The sequence below is a fragment of the Oryx dammah genome, unplaced genomic scaffold, assembly GCF_014754425.2.
Source record: "Oryx dammah isolate SB20612 unplaced genomic scaffold, SCBI_Odam_1.1 HiC_scaffold_12, whole genome shotgun sequence".
Classification (NCBI taxonomy): Eukaryota; Metazoa; Chordata; class Mammalia; order Artiodactyla; family Bovidae; genus Oryx; species Oryx dammah.
In genome coordinates, this window is record NW_024070196.1 from 69,029,337 (window position 1) to 69,048,815 (window position 19,479).

Below are 19,479 nucleotides of genomic sequence, written 5' to 3' on the forward strand. Positions count from 1 at the left end.
ATGATCGCCACAGGGTGAGGGGCAGGGCGAGCAGACTCCCTCCTGAGCCCCTGGGGCCTTCCAGCCCCTTGCCCATGGGAGCGGTTCCTAGGGCGCCCCCAATCCGAACACCGCCTCGCCATCCGCCCCCCTCCTCCGCCCCCCAGGTTGCAGGAAGTGAACTCCATGATCAACAAGCGGCTCAAGGACGCGCTCTTCACGGACCAGTGGAGCGAGCTCTTCATGGATGCTCTGGGGCCCTTCAACTTTGTGCTGGTAACGCCTCCCTCAGCCGCCCCCCGGGGAGGTGGAGCCCCCTGGCTTCCCAGCACTAGCTCTGCCTTGACTCACTGCGAGCCTCTGTGGCCGGGTCCCTGAAATAGGAGGATGGAGGAGCAGACCCTTAAGGACCGAAAAGGCGAGGGCGGGGTGGGAGCCGTGTCCCGCCGCCCAGCCTCCTCTCGCCTCTGCTGCAGGTGAGCACCGTGCGGATGCAGGGCGTCATCTTGCTGCTGTTCGCCAAGTACTACCATCTGCCCTTCCTGAGGGACGTGCAGACTGACTGCACGCGCACTGGCCTGGGAGGCTACTGGGTGAGCGTGGAAGGGGCCTGGGAGGGACCAGGGACCTAAGGGGTCTGTGGATTAGTCCCCGGCCCCCAAGCAGTGGCGACATCCCCTCCCCAAACTCCACCCCTTACTCTGAGACCTGCCTCTCCCCAGCCACCGCTACCTCTCCTTTTCTAGACCCCGCACCTTTCTATAAACCTTTCCTAGGTGGCAAAGTGGTCAAGAATCAGCCTGCCAGTGCAGGAGTCACAGGAGATGAGGGTTCGATCCCTGGGTCGGGAAGATCCCCTGGAGTAGGACATGTCAACCCACTCCAGTAATCTTGCCTGGAAAATTTCATGGACAGAGGAGCTTGGCGGGCTGCGGTCCGTGGGGTTGCAGAGTGACCCCTTTCTATTCGCACCACTTCCTAGTGTTCCATTCCTTTCCTTAGAACACCCCCGTCTGCAAGCCTGCACCAGTCCTGAGCCACACCAGCTGACCACGCCCACCCAAACCCCGCCCCAGGGCTCACCTCCCTGCCTAAGCCCCGCCCACGACCCGCCCAACCTGTCTCCCCAGGGCAACAAGGGTGGAGTGAGTGTGCGTCTGGCTGCCTTTGGGCATATGCTGTGCTTCCTGAACTGCCACCTGCCGGCCCACATGGATAAAGCGGAGCAGCGCAAGGACAACTTCCAGACCATCCTCAGCCTCCAGCAGTTCCAGGGGCCTGGCGCTCAAGGCATCCTGGATCACGAGTAAGGGCCTCTTGGAGCTTGGGTGGGGCTAGTGGAAGAGGCTGGAGAAGGAAGTGGCAACCCACTCCAGTGTTCTTGCCTAGAGAATCCCGTGGACCGAGGAGCCTAGTGGGCTGCTGTCCATAGGGTCGCTCAGAGTCGGACACGACTGAAGTGACTTAGCAGCCGTGGAAGAGGAGTGGTAGGAAGGCCCTGTAGGGAGAGGCGGGGCCTATGGGGGCGGAGACCACCCACACTATGTCTAGGAACCGGAAGGCGGGAGGGCGTCCCTCATCCGCCTGCAATGCAGGAGACCCCGGGTTGATTCCCGGGTCAGGAAGATCCTCCGGAGAAAGGATAGGCTACCCACTCTAGTATTCTTGGGCTTCCCTTGTGGCTCAGCTGGTAAAGAATCCGCCTGCAATGTGGGAGACCTGAGTTCGATCCCTAGGTTGGGAAGATCCCCTGGAGAAGGGAAAGGCTACCCACTCCAGTATTCTGGCCTGGAGAATTCCATGGACTGTGTAGTCCATGGGGTCACAAAGAGTCAGACACGACTGAGTGATCTTCACTTTGATCGGGAAGTGGATGGATCCTGCAGGATGGATCTTTGCTGAGGGGCAGAACCTTGCTGGGAGTCAGAACCTGACAACCCCCCCCCCGACCCCCGTGTCATCACTGGGAGCACCTAGCACTGTCAGGTGGGATGGGGGCAGAGAAGATGAAATTGGGCTCTTCTTCCCATGGGCCCCGCTGACTACCCCTCCCTTCCCGGAACAGCCTCGTGTTCTGGTTCGGAGACCTGAACTTCCGCATCGAGAGCTATGACCTGCACTTTGTCAAGTCTGCCATCGATAGTGAGCAGCTCCACCAGCTCTGGGAGAAAGACCAGGTGGGGGAATTGCAACCTGTACTCCAAACCCCAAGCACACAGAACACGCCCTAGGACCACCTGTACCCTAGGTGATGGTCCTTGCCCTCACCTGCTCTGCCCAAGCTCTTGTCCAATTCTCTGCTTCTGGACCCTCACAGCTCAACATGGCCAAGAACACCTGGCCCATCCTGAAGGGCTTCCAGGAGGGGCCCCTCAACTTTGCACCCACCTTCAAGTTTGACGTGGGTACTAACAAATATGATACCAGGTGAGCTCAGCCCCAGGATGAGAGGTGGGGATGCGGGCTGAGACAGGATGAAGGGGATAAAGGAATAAGGATAAAGGAGAGGAAAGGGGGACAGGGGGCGACTCACGGCCCCTGATACTCAGTATCAGGCACGGCCCCTGCCCATCGCAGTGCGAAGAAGCGGAAACCAGCCTGGACAGACCGTATCCTGTGGAAGGTCAAGGCTCCAGGTGGAGGTCCCAGCCCCTCAGGAAGGGAGAGCCACCGGCTCCAGGTGACCCAGCACAGCTACCGCAGCCACATGGAATATACTGTCAGTGACCACAAGCCCGTGGCTGCCCAATTCGTCCTGCACGTGAGTCCTGGCCTCCCCTCATGACATCCCCAAGCCCGGCTCAGCATCCCGGTGCCCATGGGTAACCCCAGGCCCTCACCACCATCCACTTATCATAACAGACTGGGAGTGGGATTATGATCTCCATTTTTAGATGAGAAAAACCCTGAGGCTCAGAGACACAGCATCCGTTTCCTGGGGTCACATGGTTAACAAAGGGAAGAATTAGGATTTGAACCCAGGCTAGGCTGATTTAGAAGAGGATGTCTTTTCCATTTATTTCTAGCTCTCCTTTTCCAAGAAATGGTTAGGGCAATTGTGTTAAAATTCACATATTCAGTAAGATGAGCAAACTCAAAATATATACTCAAATGCCATGTAGTGTTCATTCACATTCACTTATTATTTATTTACCATCTTACCATATGTGGTGGGGAGAGGGAGTAGAGATATAAAACAATATACAGCTAGACTCTGAGTAGTTACTATAAAATTTAGCTTTGTGTTTAGGATTGAGGCCCCTACTTGCGAAAGTAAAGAGGGGAAATCCAAGAATGTCAGAACTGGATCTTAGAGATCGTGTGATCCAACTCTGTTTTTTGTTGTTTTTGTTTTGTTTTTTTTCCAGGAAAACGGAGGCTCTTAGTGAGGTAGGCATGAGCCCCAGGTCACACACAGGCTCAGCGGCACAGTAGGGTGGAGCCCATTTTCCAGCCCTGAAACCCAACTCTGGGCTCTCCGATTCTCTTGATCTGATAAGATGGAGCCCAGCAAGCCAGAGGATATTTTCCCAGCTAACTTTGTCATATGATCAGTCGGCTGGACAGCAGCCAGTGTCCTCAGCTAGGGATGGAAATCTGCCTATGTCTGGCTTCCCATGACCTTTGGTAAAAGCCTTGAATGTGAGGTTTAATCCCCAGTCAGGGACCTCACCTTGAGAACCACTCCTTTTGGGTGCTCTATCCTGCATTCTTTATCTAGAACTCTCGCTTATAAAACCTGTTGAGCGCCTCCTCACCTCCTCCTCTGGCTTTGCGCCCGAGCCTGTGTAGGATACGTCAATGTGTCATCCTTTTGAATGTCCTGGTAAGCCCCAAGGAGGTCCACATTCTCCTCCTGGTTTCACTGATGAGGGAAACAGAGCCTCAGGGAACTTCAGTCCAGTCTCTTACCCAAAGCAGCACAGAACAGGGCTCAGCAGGAGTTTTGACCCCGCAAGGCCCTGGAGGGTGTTTCCAAGACCCCAGCCTGGCCACCCCAGCCTGGTTCCTGCTAACGGGAACCCAGGGGCAGGGAGAGGAGGTGCTGGTTTCTTCTGAAGCAGCTTGGCTTGGAAGCTGAGGCGGGGAAGAAAGTAGAAACCAGATAAACAGGAGCCAACAAAAGCCTGAGGCTGGCACCCCCTGAGTCCTTCCCCAAGGGACAGAGCTGGAGCCAGCACCCTGGCCACCTGCCACCCCAGCAACCTCATCCCCATGGTGACCCCCCGATCAACCCAGGGTGACCCTGGGAAGAGGAGACTCATGGTTATCATTTGTCTCCACGGACTGGTAACAAACAAGGTTCATAGTGGTCCCTTAGTACAGGGGGGTAAGCTGAGTCTCACTTAGGGTGGCTTGGGACTTACCTGAGGTCATGAGCAGGTTAGTAGCAGAGCCTAGAAGGTCTTCAGGCTTCTCCCCAGAGCTCTACTTGCCGGCTCAGGGGTATTCAGTTTAGCCCAGAATGTCCAGGGCATCATGGGACTTTACCTGTCTCCTTTGTTAGTGTATAAGTGAGTCATTCATTGAGCACCTACTGTATATTGAGAAGTATATAGGATGCTTTATATGGTATCTCGCTGAATCTGCAAAGCAACCCCAAGAGTTAAATGTGATCCATCAGAGTTTACAGACAGGAGCCCAGGTATTCAGAGAGGTCAAGAAACTCACCTCGGGTCACACTGCATGCCTGTGGCAGAGCCAGGGCCAAACCCACAGTCTACTAAGGGTCAAAATTGTGTTCTCATTCACTCCCCACAGAGGCTAAGGACAAAAGGAGGCCTGAGCTGGGAGGCAGGAAGCCTGGCATTTATCCTGGGCCTGCCCCTCCTCCTGTTTCCCAGTTCATGTAGCGGCCTCAAAGGCCCTTCATCTCAGCCTATTTGTGCTGACTCAGGCCCAAGGGATCTAGGTGCAGAGAATACTAGAGGGTCTCCCCTGATATTGCCCCCTGCCCCTGGGCAGTTTGCTTTCAGAGACGACGTACCTCTGGTGAGGCTGGAGGTGGCAGACGAGTGGGTGCGGCCAGAGCAGGCCGTGGTGAGATACCGCATAGAGACAGTGTTCGCCCGCAGCTCCTGGGACTGGATAGGCTTGTACCGGGTGAGAAAGGCAGGGGCGGTCAGAAGATCGGGGTGGGGAACTTGGGGCCTGAAGGGGCAGCCAGGGACCCATACGGGGCTTCTCCAGAGTTTGATGTCACCCAGGGAGGCTGCTAGGGTCACCATTACGGGTCACGATCCTGATTGCTCTCGCCCCAGGTGGGTTTCCGTCACTGCAAGGACTACGTGGCTTATGTCTGGGCCAAACACGAGGATGTGGACAGGAGCGCCTACCAGGTATTTAAGGGGAGAGGGAGAGTGGGAGGAAGCCCTCATTGCCCTTGGGGGCTCAGGATTCAGTTTCAGGGGTCCTGAGGCTGCCTCCCTCACCACAACCTGGGCCTAAACCTCCCGACCCACCAGGTGACATTCAGTGAGGAGTCACTGCCCAAAGGCCATGGAGACTTCATTCTAGGTTATTACAGCCACACCCACAGCATCCTCATCGGTGTCACTGAGCCCTTCCAGGTGAGTGGTCCTGGCTGCAGGGTTTGGGGCTGGGGCTGGGGAGGTGGCGCCAGAAGACTCTTCAGATCCTCTAGAGCCTCTGCGTTCTCTGTGAGCTCTACAATAGCCTGACCTTCCTGGGCCTTCCAGGGCAGGGCGGGAGGGGTTCCCAGAGGCCTCCATAGCCGGTTAGGGAGAGGGGCACCCCAGTGAGCAGCCTCGCTCCCCCCCACCCAGATCTCGCTGCCTACCTCGGAGCCGACCAGCAGCAGCACAGACAGCTCGGGCACCACCTCGGAGGATGAGGATGACAGCACCCTGGAGCTGCTGGCACCCAAGTCCCGCAGCCCCAGCCCCGGCAAGTCCAAGCGGCACCGCAGCCGGAGCCCAGGCCTGGCCCGCTTCCCCAGCCTCGCCCTGCGGCCCTCTTCCCGGGAGCGCCGGGGCACCAGCCGAAGCCCCTCGCCCCAGAGCCGTTGCCTGCCCCGGGCAGCCCCCGATGGGGGCGGCGATGGTGGCAGCCAGGGCAGCAGTGAGGAGGGGCCCCCTGGGCTGCCAGGGGCCTGGGCCTTCCCGCCATCTGTGCCTCGAAGCCTGGGCTTGCTGCCCGCCTTGCGCCTAGAGACTGTAGACCCTGGTGGCTGTGGCTGCTGGGGACCTGATCGGGAGGCCCTGGCCTCCTCCGGGAGCCTGTCTCCCAGCCCCCAGGGTCGGCAGGGGCTGGAGGAGGGGGGCCTGGGGCCCTGAGGGTGGGGTGGGCGGGCGGGCCCAGGGGGCCCCCACTCTGCCCCAGTCTTCTGCAAACCTGCCTGCCTCCCACCTGCCGCTGCTCCAGCTTGATCTGCACCTGCCACTCTGTTCTGGCCAGGAGTGGTCCCCCAAACTTGGTCCTGGCACCTCAACTGTGACAATCAGCAAAGCCCCATCCTGGCCCCCATCTGGAATGGGGGGGTGGAGCAAACCCAGAGGTCATTGTTTAGGAATTAAATTCTCCAGCTTCACTCCCGACTCCTTCCTAATTTGCTAGCAGTCTGGGGTGGGGAGCAGGTGGTCGGAAGAAAGGACTACAGAGGCGAGAGGATGACAGGTCTGACAGTGACTAGGCACCAGCTGTATACGTTACACATGCTAGCTCCTTTAATTGGCACCATAAGCCTGAGTTGTGGCACTGAGTTCAGTGCAGTTCTTAGCCCCATTTCACAGATGAACAAACTGAGGCCTCCAAGAGGTGCTGTGAACCTTTGCAAATCAGTTGTCTAAGTGCAGTTTGGCTGGGTGTTGGAGGGAGAGAACGTTTACTGGGTGCTGAGTGCTGTTTGGGAGTTGGTTCACTTAATCCTCAACAACCCTATGAGGTAGCTGCTGTCTACACCACTGTTTCTCAGAGGAGGAAACTAAGGCTCAAAGTGAAGGAGGTCTCTTGCTTAAGGGCATAGGGAAGATCTGAATTTAGGTTTAGGGCAGAAAGAATGGGCCAGGGCTGGGCTGGGGAGGGCATAGCAGCTGTTAATAGAAGGGGTCCCCTGAGGAGGAGGGGAGTTAAGAAGCCTCTCTCTAGCTCCCCCATCCTGTATTCAGACACAGGCACTTCTGTGACATCCCTCCTTCACCACCCTCTGCCCCTAGACCTCAGCAGGCAGGCTCTGGGGTTTTCCTGGACAACTCTTTTGAGACATGTGTTAATTTCACAACATGGACATAAGTGTACCTCCTCCTGGTACCTCCTGGGGCTTCTGCAATGTTACCCTCTCCTCTTTCCCATCTGGTTGTTAACTCCCTGGGAAGGCCCAAGCCTGGGGCAGCAGAATGAGCCTCCTGAATACCACATCCAAGCACAGAGAGGTTGTGTCACCAGCCCAAGATCACCCAGCACAGCAGGAGACATGGTCCAGCATTTGGGCCTTGTCCCCTCCAACCCTACCCATGCGGCCCTCTGTCTGTCCACAAGAGCCTGTCCACACTTCAGTCTCACAATGGAGGGGAAGCTGAGACCCGCCCCAACGCAGGGCCCAGCAAAGCCCTGGGTCCGATCTAGTGCCCAGGAGAACAAGAAGTGAGGTCACTGGTTCCAGGGTTTCTGCTGCCCTTTGGGTCTTCCAGCTCCTTGGGTCAGCTGCAGGCACCGGTCGTAGAATGATGTGGGGGCCTTTGGGTGCTCTGAAGGCCTTGCCTGCCTGTGGTGAGTGCTCGACCCCTGGAGCTGGCGTTGCCTCTGCTGAAGCCACCGCAGGTGCCAAGCTGACACTCTTATGGCCCTGGGGTCACTGGAACAGCTGTGGGGACAGAAGAGGGGGACAGAGGGTCATAGCTGGCAAGAAACCCACCCTGCTCTGCACACAGGGCAACCAAGGCCCAGAGAGGAGCAAGGATGGGGCTGGGGTGGGGAGTGGTTACACTTAGCAGGGGGCAGAACAAACCTAATCTGGTACCTAGAGGCTAGGGTTCTGCCCTAGATGACTGCAGAAACCTGGGCCACTGAGCCTTAGTTTCCCTACATATGAAATAGGAAAAGTAACAAGGAGTTGGTTTTGAGGATCAGAATTTAAATGAGATTGTGGCTTAGGAGGAAGAGTTCAGGAGGTGCTTCACTAGCTGTTCTGCAGGCCTTGCCTACACACATCACATACAACACGCCCTGGTGTCTGCCTCCATTTCACAGGTAATGAAATGGAGGTGTGGACAGGTGACTCAGCTGGCAAGGTCACACAGGAAGTAGATGACGGAGCTGAGATGCAACCTACGTGGGCCCCTGACCCGCTCCATCACCCTCTCAGCCCAGGTGCATAAAGAAGGGAGAGGCAACCCACCCCCTTGGAGAAGTCCCACGTCCCTCCTGGCCCTGCCGTCACCTACTCTTTGACCTCAGCACAGTCCAGCGGAAGGGCCAGTTTGAAGCAGGTCATGCCCAGCAGCTCCTGAAGCATGATGGCACCCACGGGTGGGTTGTGGAGCCTCAGGAAGCGGGCCAGCCTGAGGGCAGAGGCAGGTTCAGACTGGGGCAGGGCCTTTCCAGCCTGGAGTCCCTTCCCAGTGCCTGGCAAAAGGCAGCCCGCCCGCCAGAGGTGCGAGCAGGCCTCACCGGCGTGTGCAGTTGCAGTGGAAGAGGGGGTCCCAGGCGCTGTTGAACAGCTGGAACTTGGTCTCCTGGGGCCCAATCTGATGCTCACACCGGTCCAGGCGGTGGAAGCTACGGCAGGCCTGGTGGACACCTGGGGGCAGGTGCAGAGGTGAGGGGAGCCCCGTCCCGCATCGAGGTCTCACTGGTGCCCGCTGCCCTCTGGCACAGGCTCGGTCCCACACACACAGCGTCCCTTCATCTCCTGTCCTCTGTGCTCTCAGAGTGCTTCACATGTAGAGGACACACACACACACACACACGGAGCGGTACTGCCATGGCGGAAGCCCAGAAAGGTAAGAGTGCTCAGAAAAGGTTTCCTGGAGGCAGAGGCTGCTAAGCTGATGCTGAAAGAGGAAGACTCAGGGAGAATGCCCCTGGGAACAGCAGCGGCACGTGCAAAGGCCCAGCAGCGGGAGAGAGCAAGCAGCTTCAGAGGAAACAAATGCAGTTTGTGAAGCTGGAATTTTGACTGGGGAGTAGGGTTTGCAGGACCAGCACCCAAAGACCCCTGGGTGTTGGATCTCCGTGGTGGGGGCTCAGTGGGGAGTCCCCTGGTCAAGATTGCAGCTTATGAAAATCCTTCTGGCTGTAGTGTGATTTGACGGGTGAAGTTGGGAGTCACTGGAAGGAGTTCAGAGCAGGAAAGGAAATAACACAGCGTCCCCCCAACCCCACACAGAGGCTCCTCTTGACCTCAGGTGCCCCCAAAGTTAGGTTAGGTTCTGTGCTCACCCTGAGGCCCCTGGAGGCCTGGATCGGTGACCTCTAGCTGGACTCTAGGGAGCATGGCAGGCCCAGGGGAGGCCACAGAGGCCTGGAGGGCTGTGGCCTTGGCTTGACTGGGGTGCCTGGACTCTCTCTGCTGTGCTGGCCACTTCTGAGGACGCTGCATCAGCTGAGGCTGGCTGGGGGCTGTGTTCTGGGGGCTGGGAGTTGAGGGGATGGCAGGGGAGCTCCAAGAGGCGTTGTAGAGGGTCCTGGGCTGGAGACGAGCGAGAGGCACAGAGCCGTACCTTCTACACCTGGGAGGCAGCACACGGTGGCATTGGTCACCCAGAATTGTCCCTCCCAGACGGCCCCAGGCTCATCCCCACGGAGATCAGGGCTCTGCCAGTCCCATCCCCTCGTCCCACAGCCCACTGGGTTGTGCGGGGCACCCAGGGAATGTCTGTGTCCTGGGGCCCCCACCTCCTCCCTGAGGAGAGGACAGGGAGGACAGGATGAGACGTGGTTCCTGGAGGATGGACATACAGACCGGCCTCCCCACCAGCCTTGGAGCCCCAGCTCCCCCACCCTGGCTGGGAAGGGGGTCAAAAGGGGAAGCAACGTACCCGCCCCACCAGTACCACTCCACGCAGGCCTCCTGCTCCTCCAGCACAAAGCAGGGGATCGCCAGCACATTGAAGAAGACCACGCCCATGATGTCGGAGACGGAGTCCCGCTGGTTCTGCAGGCACTGCTGGAACCTGCCCCAGAGCCGGCGCTCAGTCCCTGGACCTGAGAGGGCTACCTGGCTCCTCTCCCAGACCACCCAGCCACCACTACCCGCCAGGTGACGCGAGGTCCAAGAATCCAACCTCCTGTTAAACCTCAGCTTTCCCACTGCACAGGGGAGTCTGGCTGGCTGATCCTTTGGGACTCTCTGGAGCCCAGACTCTGCGCCCAGTAACTGGGTAACCCCACCCTGAGCTCCCAGCCCTCCCTGCCCACCGCTAACTAACCTGGCGTCACAGCTGCAGTGGGAGATGGTGTGGAATCGGTAGTTCCGGATGCCATAGTTGTACTGGAAGGGTGAGACCGTCTGGGGGCAGTGGTCATGTTCCTGGCAGCAGAGATCAGGGCCCTCGAAGACCCCTGCAGGGAGCAACGGGGGCACTGGCTCAGCAGTCCCAGGACTCTGGGCACCACATGCCAGCTCTGCCCACATGGTGTTGGGAGCAGAGACACCTCTGTGTCTCCCTCTGTGGGACTCACAGTTCCAACACTTGAAGAGAGCACCCCGGTACAGCCTCTGCTGGGCAACGCCAAGTGCCAGGCAGCCCACCCAGGAGCACTTGTCCATGGAAAAATCTTTCTCAGGTGAACAGGTGTCTGCCTCTAGAGTTCTCAGGCTCGCATCCCAAGTAAAACTCCAAAGTTCCGAATGTGTGTGAGATGGGTTGGCAAACAGTAGGGTGCAACCTCACTGGCGCGATGAGGCATTGTCAGGATGCCAACCTGCTCCAATGTAAGCGCCAAGTCCTCCCCCAGCCCTCCGCACGTAAGCACAGACAGCTGTACCAAGAAGTGCAAAAAAGCCATGCGTGCTTTCCACCACCGGAGCAATAACGCCCTTTACTGAGCATCTTCCAAACGTCTGGCACTTCCCACCCCAGCACACAGCAGGCCTGGGAGGGAGTTGTCACTTTTACTGTACAGGTTCAGAGAGGGGAAGTGACTCATTCAGCTTGGAAGGACTAAGCTGGGATTTGAACCCAAGCCTTAGGGTCTCCTCATCTAGTTGGCTGGGCATCCTGAGCCCATAAATCCTCCTCTTGGGTAATGGCTTTTTGGCTCAGCCCAACCCATGGGCGCAGTCCATGGAGTCGCTAAGAGTCGGACACGACTGAGCGACTTCACTTCCACTTTTCACTTTCATGCATTGGAGAAGGAAATGGCAACCCACTCCAGTGTTCTTGCCTGGAAAATCCCAGGACGGCAGAGCCTGGTGGACTGCCGTCTATGCGGTCGCACAGAGTCGGACACGACTGAAGCGACTTAGCAGCAGCAGCAACCTGGACAGCCAGCCCCAGCCATTCCCCTCCCTCAGATGGTGATTCATGTGAGTAGGACATTTCCCATCTATAACCTCATTTGAGCCCCCACGATGAGGTTTATCGTCACCCCATTTTACAGAAGGTTCCCCTGGTGGCTCAGCAGTAAGGAATCAGCTTGCCATGCAGTAGACACGGGTTCGATCTCTGGGTCGGGAAAATCCCCTGGAGGAGGAAACGGCAACCCACTCCAATATTCTTGCCAGGAGAATTCCATGGACAGAGGAGCCTGGCGGGCTACAGTCTGTGGGGTTGCAAAGAGTCGGACACGACTGAGCATGTGCGCACATTTTCCAGATAAGGAAACTGAGGTTCAGAGTAGCTAAGACACTCCCTCAGGACATGCAGCCTGGGAGAGTGGATGCCAGGGCTAAAGCCTGCGCTTCCTCCCCCATCAGCCACCCAGTCCACACCCCGAGGTCTCACCCAGCTCCGTGGAGTTCCTGGCAGAGTCCCCGACTCCACACCACAGCGTGCCAGGCATAGTCCAGCCCCTCTTCACCCGCTGGTTCCGGATGCCAGGCTCTCCACTCTGCCCTGCTGCTCGCTTCTCCCTGGTCCCCGCTGGACTCTCAGCAGGCCCTTGGCAGGCCTCCCACTGGCTCTGAAGGATGGCCAGGGCTCTCTGCAGCTCAAGTCCAGGGGTGTGGATGAAGGAGCCCCGGGTGAGCTCACCAGCACAGAGCGCACGGAAGGCTGCAGTGAGCTCTGGATCATCCTGCCGGCTGCACACCTGCAATCTCCCGTGCCCATGCCAGCGGGCATGGAACAGAGCTAGTCCCTGGACATCCTTGCCCAGGAAGCTCAGGGATCCCAAAGGGATGCTGGCGGTGGGCCTGACCAAGTGGCAGGAGGTGCTGAGCAAGTGCAGGGCAGGGGAGCCTCCCGGAACCACCCCCAGGAAGCTCAGCACCCCCAACAGTGCCACCAGAACCCCCATCCTGCCCTGGCCCAGCCAGACAAAGCCCTCGGGAAGCCTACCCTGGTGGGCCCACGAGGCAGCAACTCTGCGGCCGCCGAGCGGAAGCGGGGGCCCAGCCGAGCCGGTGCTGCGGCACCAAAGAATGGAGCTTTGGGAAGAGTAGGAAGGAGGCTGGAGTATGAGGTGATCCGGGGCTTGTAACCGAATCCACCGGCTAGGCAGGCCGCTGATTGGCTGAGGAGTGCACTTGCCGGGCCCACGCCCCCACGCAGCAGGGCTTTCTCCTCCACGCCTTTCAGTCACCTGCCGCCGCCGGCCCAGCAGCCCTCCTGGATGGGGACGGTAGGAGCCAAAGCCCTGGGACCCGGGGGAGGGGGACAGGAGAGATGTCTGCGTCTCCCTGGGTGCGGGAGGAGTGTCCAGGAGCTCAGAGGAGGCTCCTGAACGCGCCTCATCACCCCGCCTCAGGGATGGCTGCCACGCCCACCTCCGCGAAGCTGGCGGAAGGCCACGTGGCTCTGCCAAAGCTGGGTAAGGAGACGAGGGCAGGGCTGGGGCTCTGTGGCCCCCACCTCGCCCGGGAGCTCTGAGGCTTCTGGGAAAGGGAGCATCCATCCTCCGGCCGGTTGGGGTCCTCCGCCTGCCCAGTCCTGGTTCCAGGAAAGGCACTCAGCACACTCAGGGAACAGAGTCCCAGGCCTCCCCGCTTCCTGGACTCCAAGCACAAGCGTGGCCCAGTAGCAGCCCTCCTGGTCTGATTGATGGTGTAGACACAGCCACCGCAGACTTTGAAAGCAACTCGGGGCTGGGCTGATACTTTGGGCTTGAAGAGACGGAAGTCCCCAGAGGAGCAGAGGTGGACTAGGGGGGCTGGGTCTGCAAGCACGTCCATGCTTGCACTGCACTCATCTGGGGACACGGCAGGCCAGCCTGTGTCCTGCAAGAGACCCTGGTGGTCTCTCCATCAGGGAGGGGCTACACCCAGCGGATGTTCCTGAATCTCAAAGCTGATGTGTTATTCAACTTCCAACCAACTGGGAAAGCTGGGTACTTACAACCCACGGGCAGATGAAGAAACAGAATCAATGAGGGTGAGGAAACCTCAGCTGACAGTCAAAGCCCAGCTCCGGTCGGGTTAGAGGCTGGGAGTGCAGCTCTTGGGGGCTCTGCTGGGAGGTCAGAGCCGGCTGGGACAGTGTCTCTTCTGCTCTGCCCGTCATCCCCTCAATCTCCACCTGGGTCTCTTCCAGGAGGAAGGGCCCCAGTGGGGGCAGATGTGGGGAAGGGGAGCTCCCCGGGGCAGAGGAGGGAGAAGGAAGCTAGGCTATGCAAACGCATCTTTGGCTTCAGCACCAGTCTGGGTCTGTAGCTCAAAAGGTCATAGATGGGGACAGTGAAGAGGAGGGGGAGAGGGGGAGGGGAGCCCAGTATCCAAACTCCTTCTCTACAGAGGCTGGGAAAGGGGGTGTAGGGTAGAACAAGTGGTGGCTGGAAGGATAGGGATGCCTGGGGTTCCCAAAGGCAGGGATTGAACACAGAGGGGGTCCCTCTGGGAAGAAGTCTGATATTCCCACCGTTCTGGGAACTTTCCCAGCGTAAGACCCTGTCACACACCTTGCCCTCCTTTTTTATATTACAGAACCTTTTCGTGCTGGTTACAACCCAGGGAGTCTGGGAGGTGCCCGGGCAGGAACCAGACTTTCAAGGTGGGACAGACCAAGCTTGGGTCCTGGCACAGTGTGACTTCAGGCTTGGAAGTCTCAGCTTCTCTGAGCCTCCATCTTCTCATCTATGTGACGGGCATACTCACAGTGGCCACTTCACAGGACCCTGGGCACAGTGCCTAGCATCTGAAACGCTGTCACTGAAGGCTCAGGACACCCCTGGGCAGGAAGCAGTTTACCCAGAAGAAGGCGCATCCGTGAGGTTTCAGGGCCACAGCATCCGCGGCAGGGAGTCCTGGTTAGGCCCCTGCCTGGCGATGTGACTGCAGGTTCGTTCCTGCCTCTCTCGGGGTCTCAGCTTCCTGCTCTGTTCAGTGCGGGGTGCAGTGGAGCTGACCTTTGAGGTCTCTTCCTGCCTGGGCCCCAAAGGGAGGCAGGCTGGGGCCTGCCCGGGGCCTTGAGGGAGGGGTCACTGGATTTTCCCTTTAGATTAACCGGCAGCCACGTCAGCTGGACAGGCTCTGGGGCCGTGCTTCCCCCGGGGGCACCCCTCCCCCCGGGGGCACCCCTCAGCGGCCTGGGAGCAGAGGGTGAATTTTGATTCTTGTGTAGTTGATTTACAGTGTTAGTTTCTGTAGTACAGCAAAGTGATTCAATTACACACGTGCATTATTTTTCATATTCTTTTCCATTTTAGTTTAGAACAGGATATTGAATACAGTTCCCTGTGCAAAACAATAGGACTTCTTTGTTTATCCATTGTATATGTAATAGTTTGCATCTCAAACAGAAATTTTTTTTAAGTACACCGAGAGCTCACTCAGTGCTAAGCCTGTTCTGTATCCTTACAACATTCTGAGGTAGGACTAAATCTTTCCATTTCAAAAGGTGAGGAAATGGAGGCTTCTGTAGGTGACACTTCTGTCTGAAGTCACACAGCTAGTAAGCATGGGACCTTTGAAAACTCTCCAATCAGAGATCAGCAGAAACACGCCCATGGCTGAACAAGTTGGGTTTATTATTTGTTACAGCAAAGCAGGGGATGTGAACTCTGAGAAACACTAGGGCATCTCAGTAACACAGTCTTAGGAAGGTCATTTAGGATTTGGGCTTGTGAGAGATAACTTGAGGATAGGCTTTAGGAAGTAGGGCTTCCAGTCAAGGAATGGATAGGAGACCTGAACAGACATTTCTCCAAAGAAGACATACAGATGGCCAATGGACACATGGAAAGCTGCTTCACATCACTGATTATTAGAGAAATGTCAATAAAAACTACAATAAATTATTTCATCACCTCACTCAGAATGGCCATCATAAAAATGTTGGCAAATAATACATATTGGGGAGGGTGTGAAGAAAAGGGAACCCTCTTACACTGTTGGTGGGAATCTAAGTTGGTGCAGCCACTGTTTAAAGCCATTTGGAGATTCCTCAAAAACCTAAAAATGGAATTACCACATAATCTATCAATGCCACTCCTGGACATGTATCTGAAAAAGATATAAAGTCTAATTTGAAAAGATACACACCCCAGTGCAGCACTATTGACAATAGCCAAGACATGGAAGCAGTCTAAATGTCCATCAACAGATGACTGGAGAAAGACATGTGTATATATACATATACATACATATACAAAATGGAATATTATTCAGACTTTCAGCTCAGTTCAGTTCAGCTGTTCAGTCGTGTCTGACTCTTTGAAGCTCCATGGACTGCAGCACGCCAGGCCTCACCGTCTATTACCAACTCCTGGAGCTTGCTCAAACTCAAGTCCATCAAGTCGGTGATGCCATCCAACCATCTCATCCTCTGTCATCCCCTTCTCCTCCTGCCTTCAATCTTTCCTAGCATCAGGGTCTTTTCCAATGAGTCAGTTCTTTGCATTAGGTGGCCAAAGTATCTGGAGTTTCAGCTTCAGCTTCAATCCTTCCAAGGAATATTCAGGAATGATTTCCTTTAGGATCGACTGGTTGGATATCCCTGCAGTCCAAGGGACTCTCAGACCTTAAAAAGAATGAAATATTGCCCTTTGCAGCAACATGGATGGACCTGGAGGTTGTGATACTAAATGAAGTAAGTCAGGGAAAGAAAGACAAATATTAGACAATATCACTTATATGTAGCATCCAAACAAATAATACAAGCTGGAATCAAGATTGCCGGGAGAAATATCAATAACCTCAGATATGCAGATGACACCACCCTTATGGCAGAAAGTGAAGAGGAACTAAAAAGTCTCTTGATGAAAGTGAAAGAGGAGAGTGAAAAAGTTGGCTTAAAGCTCAACATTCAGAAAACGAAGATCATGGCATCTGGTCCCATCACTTCATGGGAAATAGATGGGGAAACAGTAGAAACAGTGTCAGACTTTATTTTTTGGGGCTCCAAAATCACTGCTGATGGTGACTGCAGCCATGAAATTAAAAGACACTTACTCCTTGGAAGAAAAGTTATAACCAACCTAGATAGTATATTCAAAAGCAGAGACATTACTTTGCCGACTAAGGTCCGTCTAGTCAAGGCTATGGTTTTTCCTGTGGTCATGTGTGGATGTGAGAGTTGGACTGTGAAGAGGGCTGAGCGCCGAAGAATTGATGCTTTTGACCTGTGGTGTTGGAGAAGACTCTTGATGGTCCCTTGGACTGCAAGGAGATCCAACCACTCCATTCTGAAGGAGATCAACCCTGGGATTTCTTTGGAAGGAATGATGCTAAAGCTGAAGCTCCAGTACTTTGGACACCTCATGCAAAGAGTTGACTCATTGGAAAAGATTCTGATGCTGGGAGAGATTGGGGGCAGGAGGAGAAGGGGACGACCTAGGATGAGATGGCTGGATGGCATCACGGACTCGATGGACGTGAGTCTGAGTGAACTCCAGGAGATGGTGATGGACAGGGAGGCCTGGCATGCTGCGATTCATGGGGTCGCAAAGAGTCGGACACGACTGAGCAACTGAACTGAACTGAACTGAAACAAATAATACAGATTCACTTAACAACAAGATGGAAACAGACTTACAAATGAAGAAAACAAACTTGTGTTTATCAAAAGGGAAATGGGAGGAAAAGGGATAAATCAGGAGGATGGGATTAACAGAGACACAACTATATATAACATAGATAAGGGATCTGTGCTCTCACTGCCAAGGGACCAGGCTTGATTCCTGGAGGGAAGCTAAAATCCCACAAGCTGCTTGGTGTGGCTAATAAATAAATAAATTTTTAAAATTAAAATAAACAACAAGGATGTACTGTTTAGCACATGGAAGTATATTCAGTACCTTGTAATAACCTATAACGGAAAAGAATCTGAAACTGTACATTTGAAACTAACACAATATTGTAAATCCACTATAGTTAAATAAGGAAGCAGGGTTTTAATTTGGATCAGATGCTGTGTATGACTGTGTATCTTGGTAAATCTTATCTAAAACAAGGGACTACACAGGGACTAAAGCTGTAATTGATGAAGAAACAGCAATCTCTATATAAGCCATGGTAGGGAAATACTTGGTCATTCTTGTGCTTTGGACGATGTTCTTCGTTTTGTCTGATTCAGACATGATTATGGAAAGGTCTTGTTAATGTCTTGATCCGTCACAGTCATGGAGGGGCCTTGTCTGATGTTGATGTTCTGTGCTTTGCTTTTATGCTGAACAGGAGAACACCAAGGGCTCCCTGTGAGTGTCAGCCTAGCTCCCGGATATCAGGGACTACTTTTCTGTTTCTCAGAGCCTGAACTCAAATCCAGGTTCCTGTGACTAGAAACATCTCCTGTGTCTGCAGGAACTTGAAGAGAAGGATGGCAGATAAGGAATTTCATTTATGAGTTTATTTCATCTACTGCCTTCATCTCCTAGTCAGACTCAACCCCTCAGACCGTCCCTGGGATAATGGTAGGCACTTAATAAAAAAATACTTGTTGAATTAATGGAACAATGAAGATGAGTGTTAAGAACTCCAGAGAGCAATGTCTGGGTACGAACTGCAGCTCTATCATCTTTCAGTATGTCATCTAAAGACTGTTAATTAAATGATAAAATTGCATAAGCTTTTAAAAGCTTTTCTTTACCATTTGTAAAGCAGAGGTAATGACCAAAACCATTCACAAGACTGTTGTGAGGATCAAATGAACCATTTTGCGCAGTGTGCTTAGGCAAGCTTGGTAAATGTTTGCTATTAATATTTTCAAGCTAAGTGGCCCATTAGTTTTGTAATTGTATGTTTAATATTTTGCCTGCTAGGCATGAAAGCAAAGATCTTGTCTTCTTTTCTACTGCTTCACCAACAAGCACACAAATGTTTGATATGTAAATAAGTAAATTGGCTAGGACCCAGGCTCTCCCCTCATTTTGAGGGTAAATTTTAATTTTTATATAATTTCTGTCAAATGAAATAAAAACACACAATCAGAGATGCTGTGTATGACTGGGTATCTTGGTAAATCTTAATTTTATTGAGGACTTACTGAGGACTGTAGCCCAGGAGGACATAGCCTCCTGGGGAGGAACTGCTTAGAGGAACTGCTCCCAGATGATAGTGGAGGTTGGTATATATGTGACTTTTATATCTAAAATCACATATATAAATTGTAAAATTGTATAAATCTAAAATTGTGTGTGCAGTCAGGACTTCCCTGGTGGGTTCAGTGGTAAAGAATCTTCCTGCTGATACGAGAGATGCAGGTTCAATCCCTGGGTCAGGAAGCTTCCCTGGAGAAGGAAATGGCAACTCACTCCAGTATTCTTGCCTGGGAAATCTCAAGGACAGAGAAGCCTGGTGGGCTACGGTTCATAGAGTCACAAAGAGTCGGACACAACTTAGATGCAATCAAGTGCACATCTTAATAGAAGTTTGCTGAAAGTCACGAGAAACACATAAGTCAGTTAATGACAAATATTTTCCTAGCTACAATAATATGCAAGAAGTCAGGCTCCTAAAATTTTCTCCTGAAAATACCTAACCATCTGAAGGCCTGTTCTGCCAGTTTTCCCAGGGCAGAGTGCCTCGTTTCTGATCTCCACCCCCAAACTCCTTTCTTTGTGTGTTGGAGGTCAGAGACTACGATGGCTAATGACTCAATCCTCGTAGAATCAGGTGTCAAGAGACTTTCTTCAGTTGATATTTAAAACGAAAAGAAAAGTTGCAAAAATTATGTAAGAAATGTCCACATATCCTTCACCTAGATTCACCACTTGTTTACATTTTGCCTCATTTGCTTATTCTCTCAATTTTATACATTTTTTCTGAATCATTTGAAATTAAGTTGGAGACATTGTGCCCTTTATCCCTAATAAGTCAGTGAGTATTTCCTAAGAAAAGGGGAGTTCTCTTAACATATAACAGCAATACAATGATCAAATGTAGAAATTTTAACACTGATACAATTTGTAATAACAGCAAAACCATGTCCATATTCAAATTTGATC

General features: G+C 54.0%; 2 protein-coding genes across 2 annotated transcripts in view; one reads left to right on the forward strand and one right to left on the reverse strand.

Annotated features, from left to right (window-relative positions):
* The window catches only part of INPP5J (inositol polyphosphate-5-phosphatase J), a 10,184-nt gene extending 3,655 nt beyond the window's left edge, over nt 1–6,529 (forward strand). The window contains exons 4-13 of the mRNA XM_040251097.1: nt 147–255; nt 456–572; nt 1,110–1,285; nt 2,045–2,156; nt 2,297–2,406; nt 2,557–2,740; nt 4,945–5,082; nt 5,241–5,318; nt 5,445–5,549; nt 5,766–6,529. Coding sequence (XP_040107031.1) covers nt 147–255; nt 456–572; nt 1,110–1,285; nt 2,045–2,156; nt 2,297–2,406; nt 2,557–2,740; nt 4,945–5,082; nt 5,241–5,318; nt 5,445–5,549; nt 5,766–6,275 — 1,639 coding nt within the window. The 3' untranslated portion in view covers nt 6,276–6,529. The remainder of the gene's footprint in view (nt 1–146; nt 256–455; nt 573–1,109; nt 1,286–2,044; nt 2,157–2,296; nt 2,407–2,556; nt 2,741–4,944; nt 5,083–5,240; nt 5,319–5,444; nt 5,550–5,765) is intronic.
* A 117-nt stretch (nt 6,530–6,646) lies between these two features.
* On the reverse strand, nt 6,647–12,472 carry PLA2G3 (phospholipase A2 group III). The gene is made up of 7 exons (XM_040251124.1): nt 11,886–12,472; nt 10,368–10,500; nt 9,978–10,112; nt 9,379–9,668; nt 8,608–8,737; nt 8,382–8,498; nt 6,647–7,801 (listed from the first exon to the last, which is right to left on the reverse strand). The coding sequence occupies exons 1-7, from the start codon at nt 12,397–12,399 to the stop codon at nt 7,588–7,590; spliced, it is 1,533 nt and encodes a 510-aa protein (XP_040107058.1). The 5' UTR covers nt 12,400–12,472; the 3' UTR covers nt 6,647–7,587.
* Between the last annotated feature and the right edge of the window lie 7,007 nt (nt 12,473–19,479).

Excerpts from the sequence above, each read along its gene's own strand:
- PLA2G3 (XM_040251124.1), bottom strand. The coding sequence starts at position 12,399 with ATGGGGGTTCTGGTGGCACTGTTGGGGGTGCTGAGCTTCCTGGGGGTG. Across the intron at positions 8,738-9,378 it reads AGGCCTCCAGGGGCCTCAGG|GTGTCCACCAGGCCTGCCGT; the intron begins GTGAGCACAGAA and ends ACCTGCCCCCAG. Across the intron at positions 8,499-8,607 it reads CACTGCAACTGCACACGCCG|GCTGGCCCGCTTCCTGAGGC; the intron begins GTGAGGCCTGCT and ends CTCTGCCCTCAG.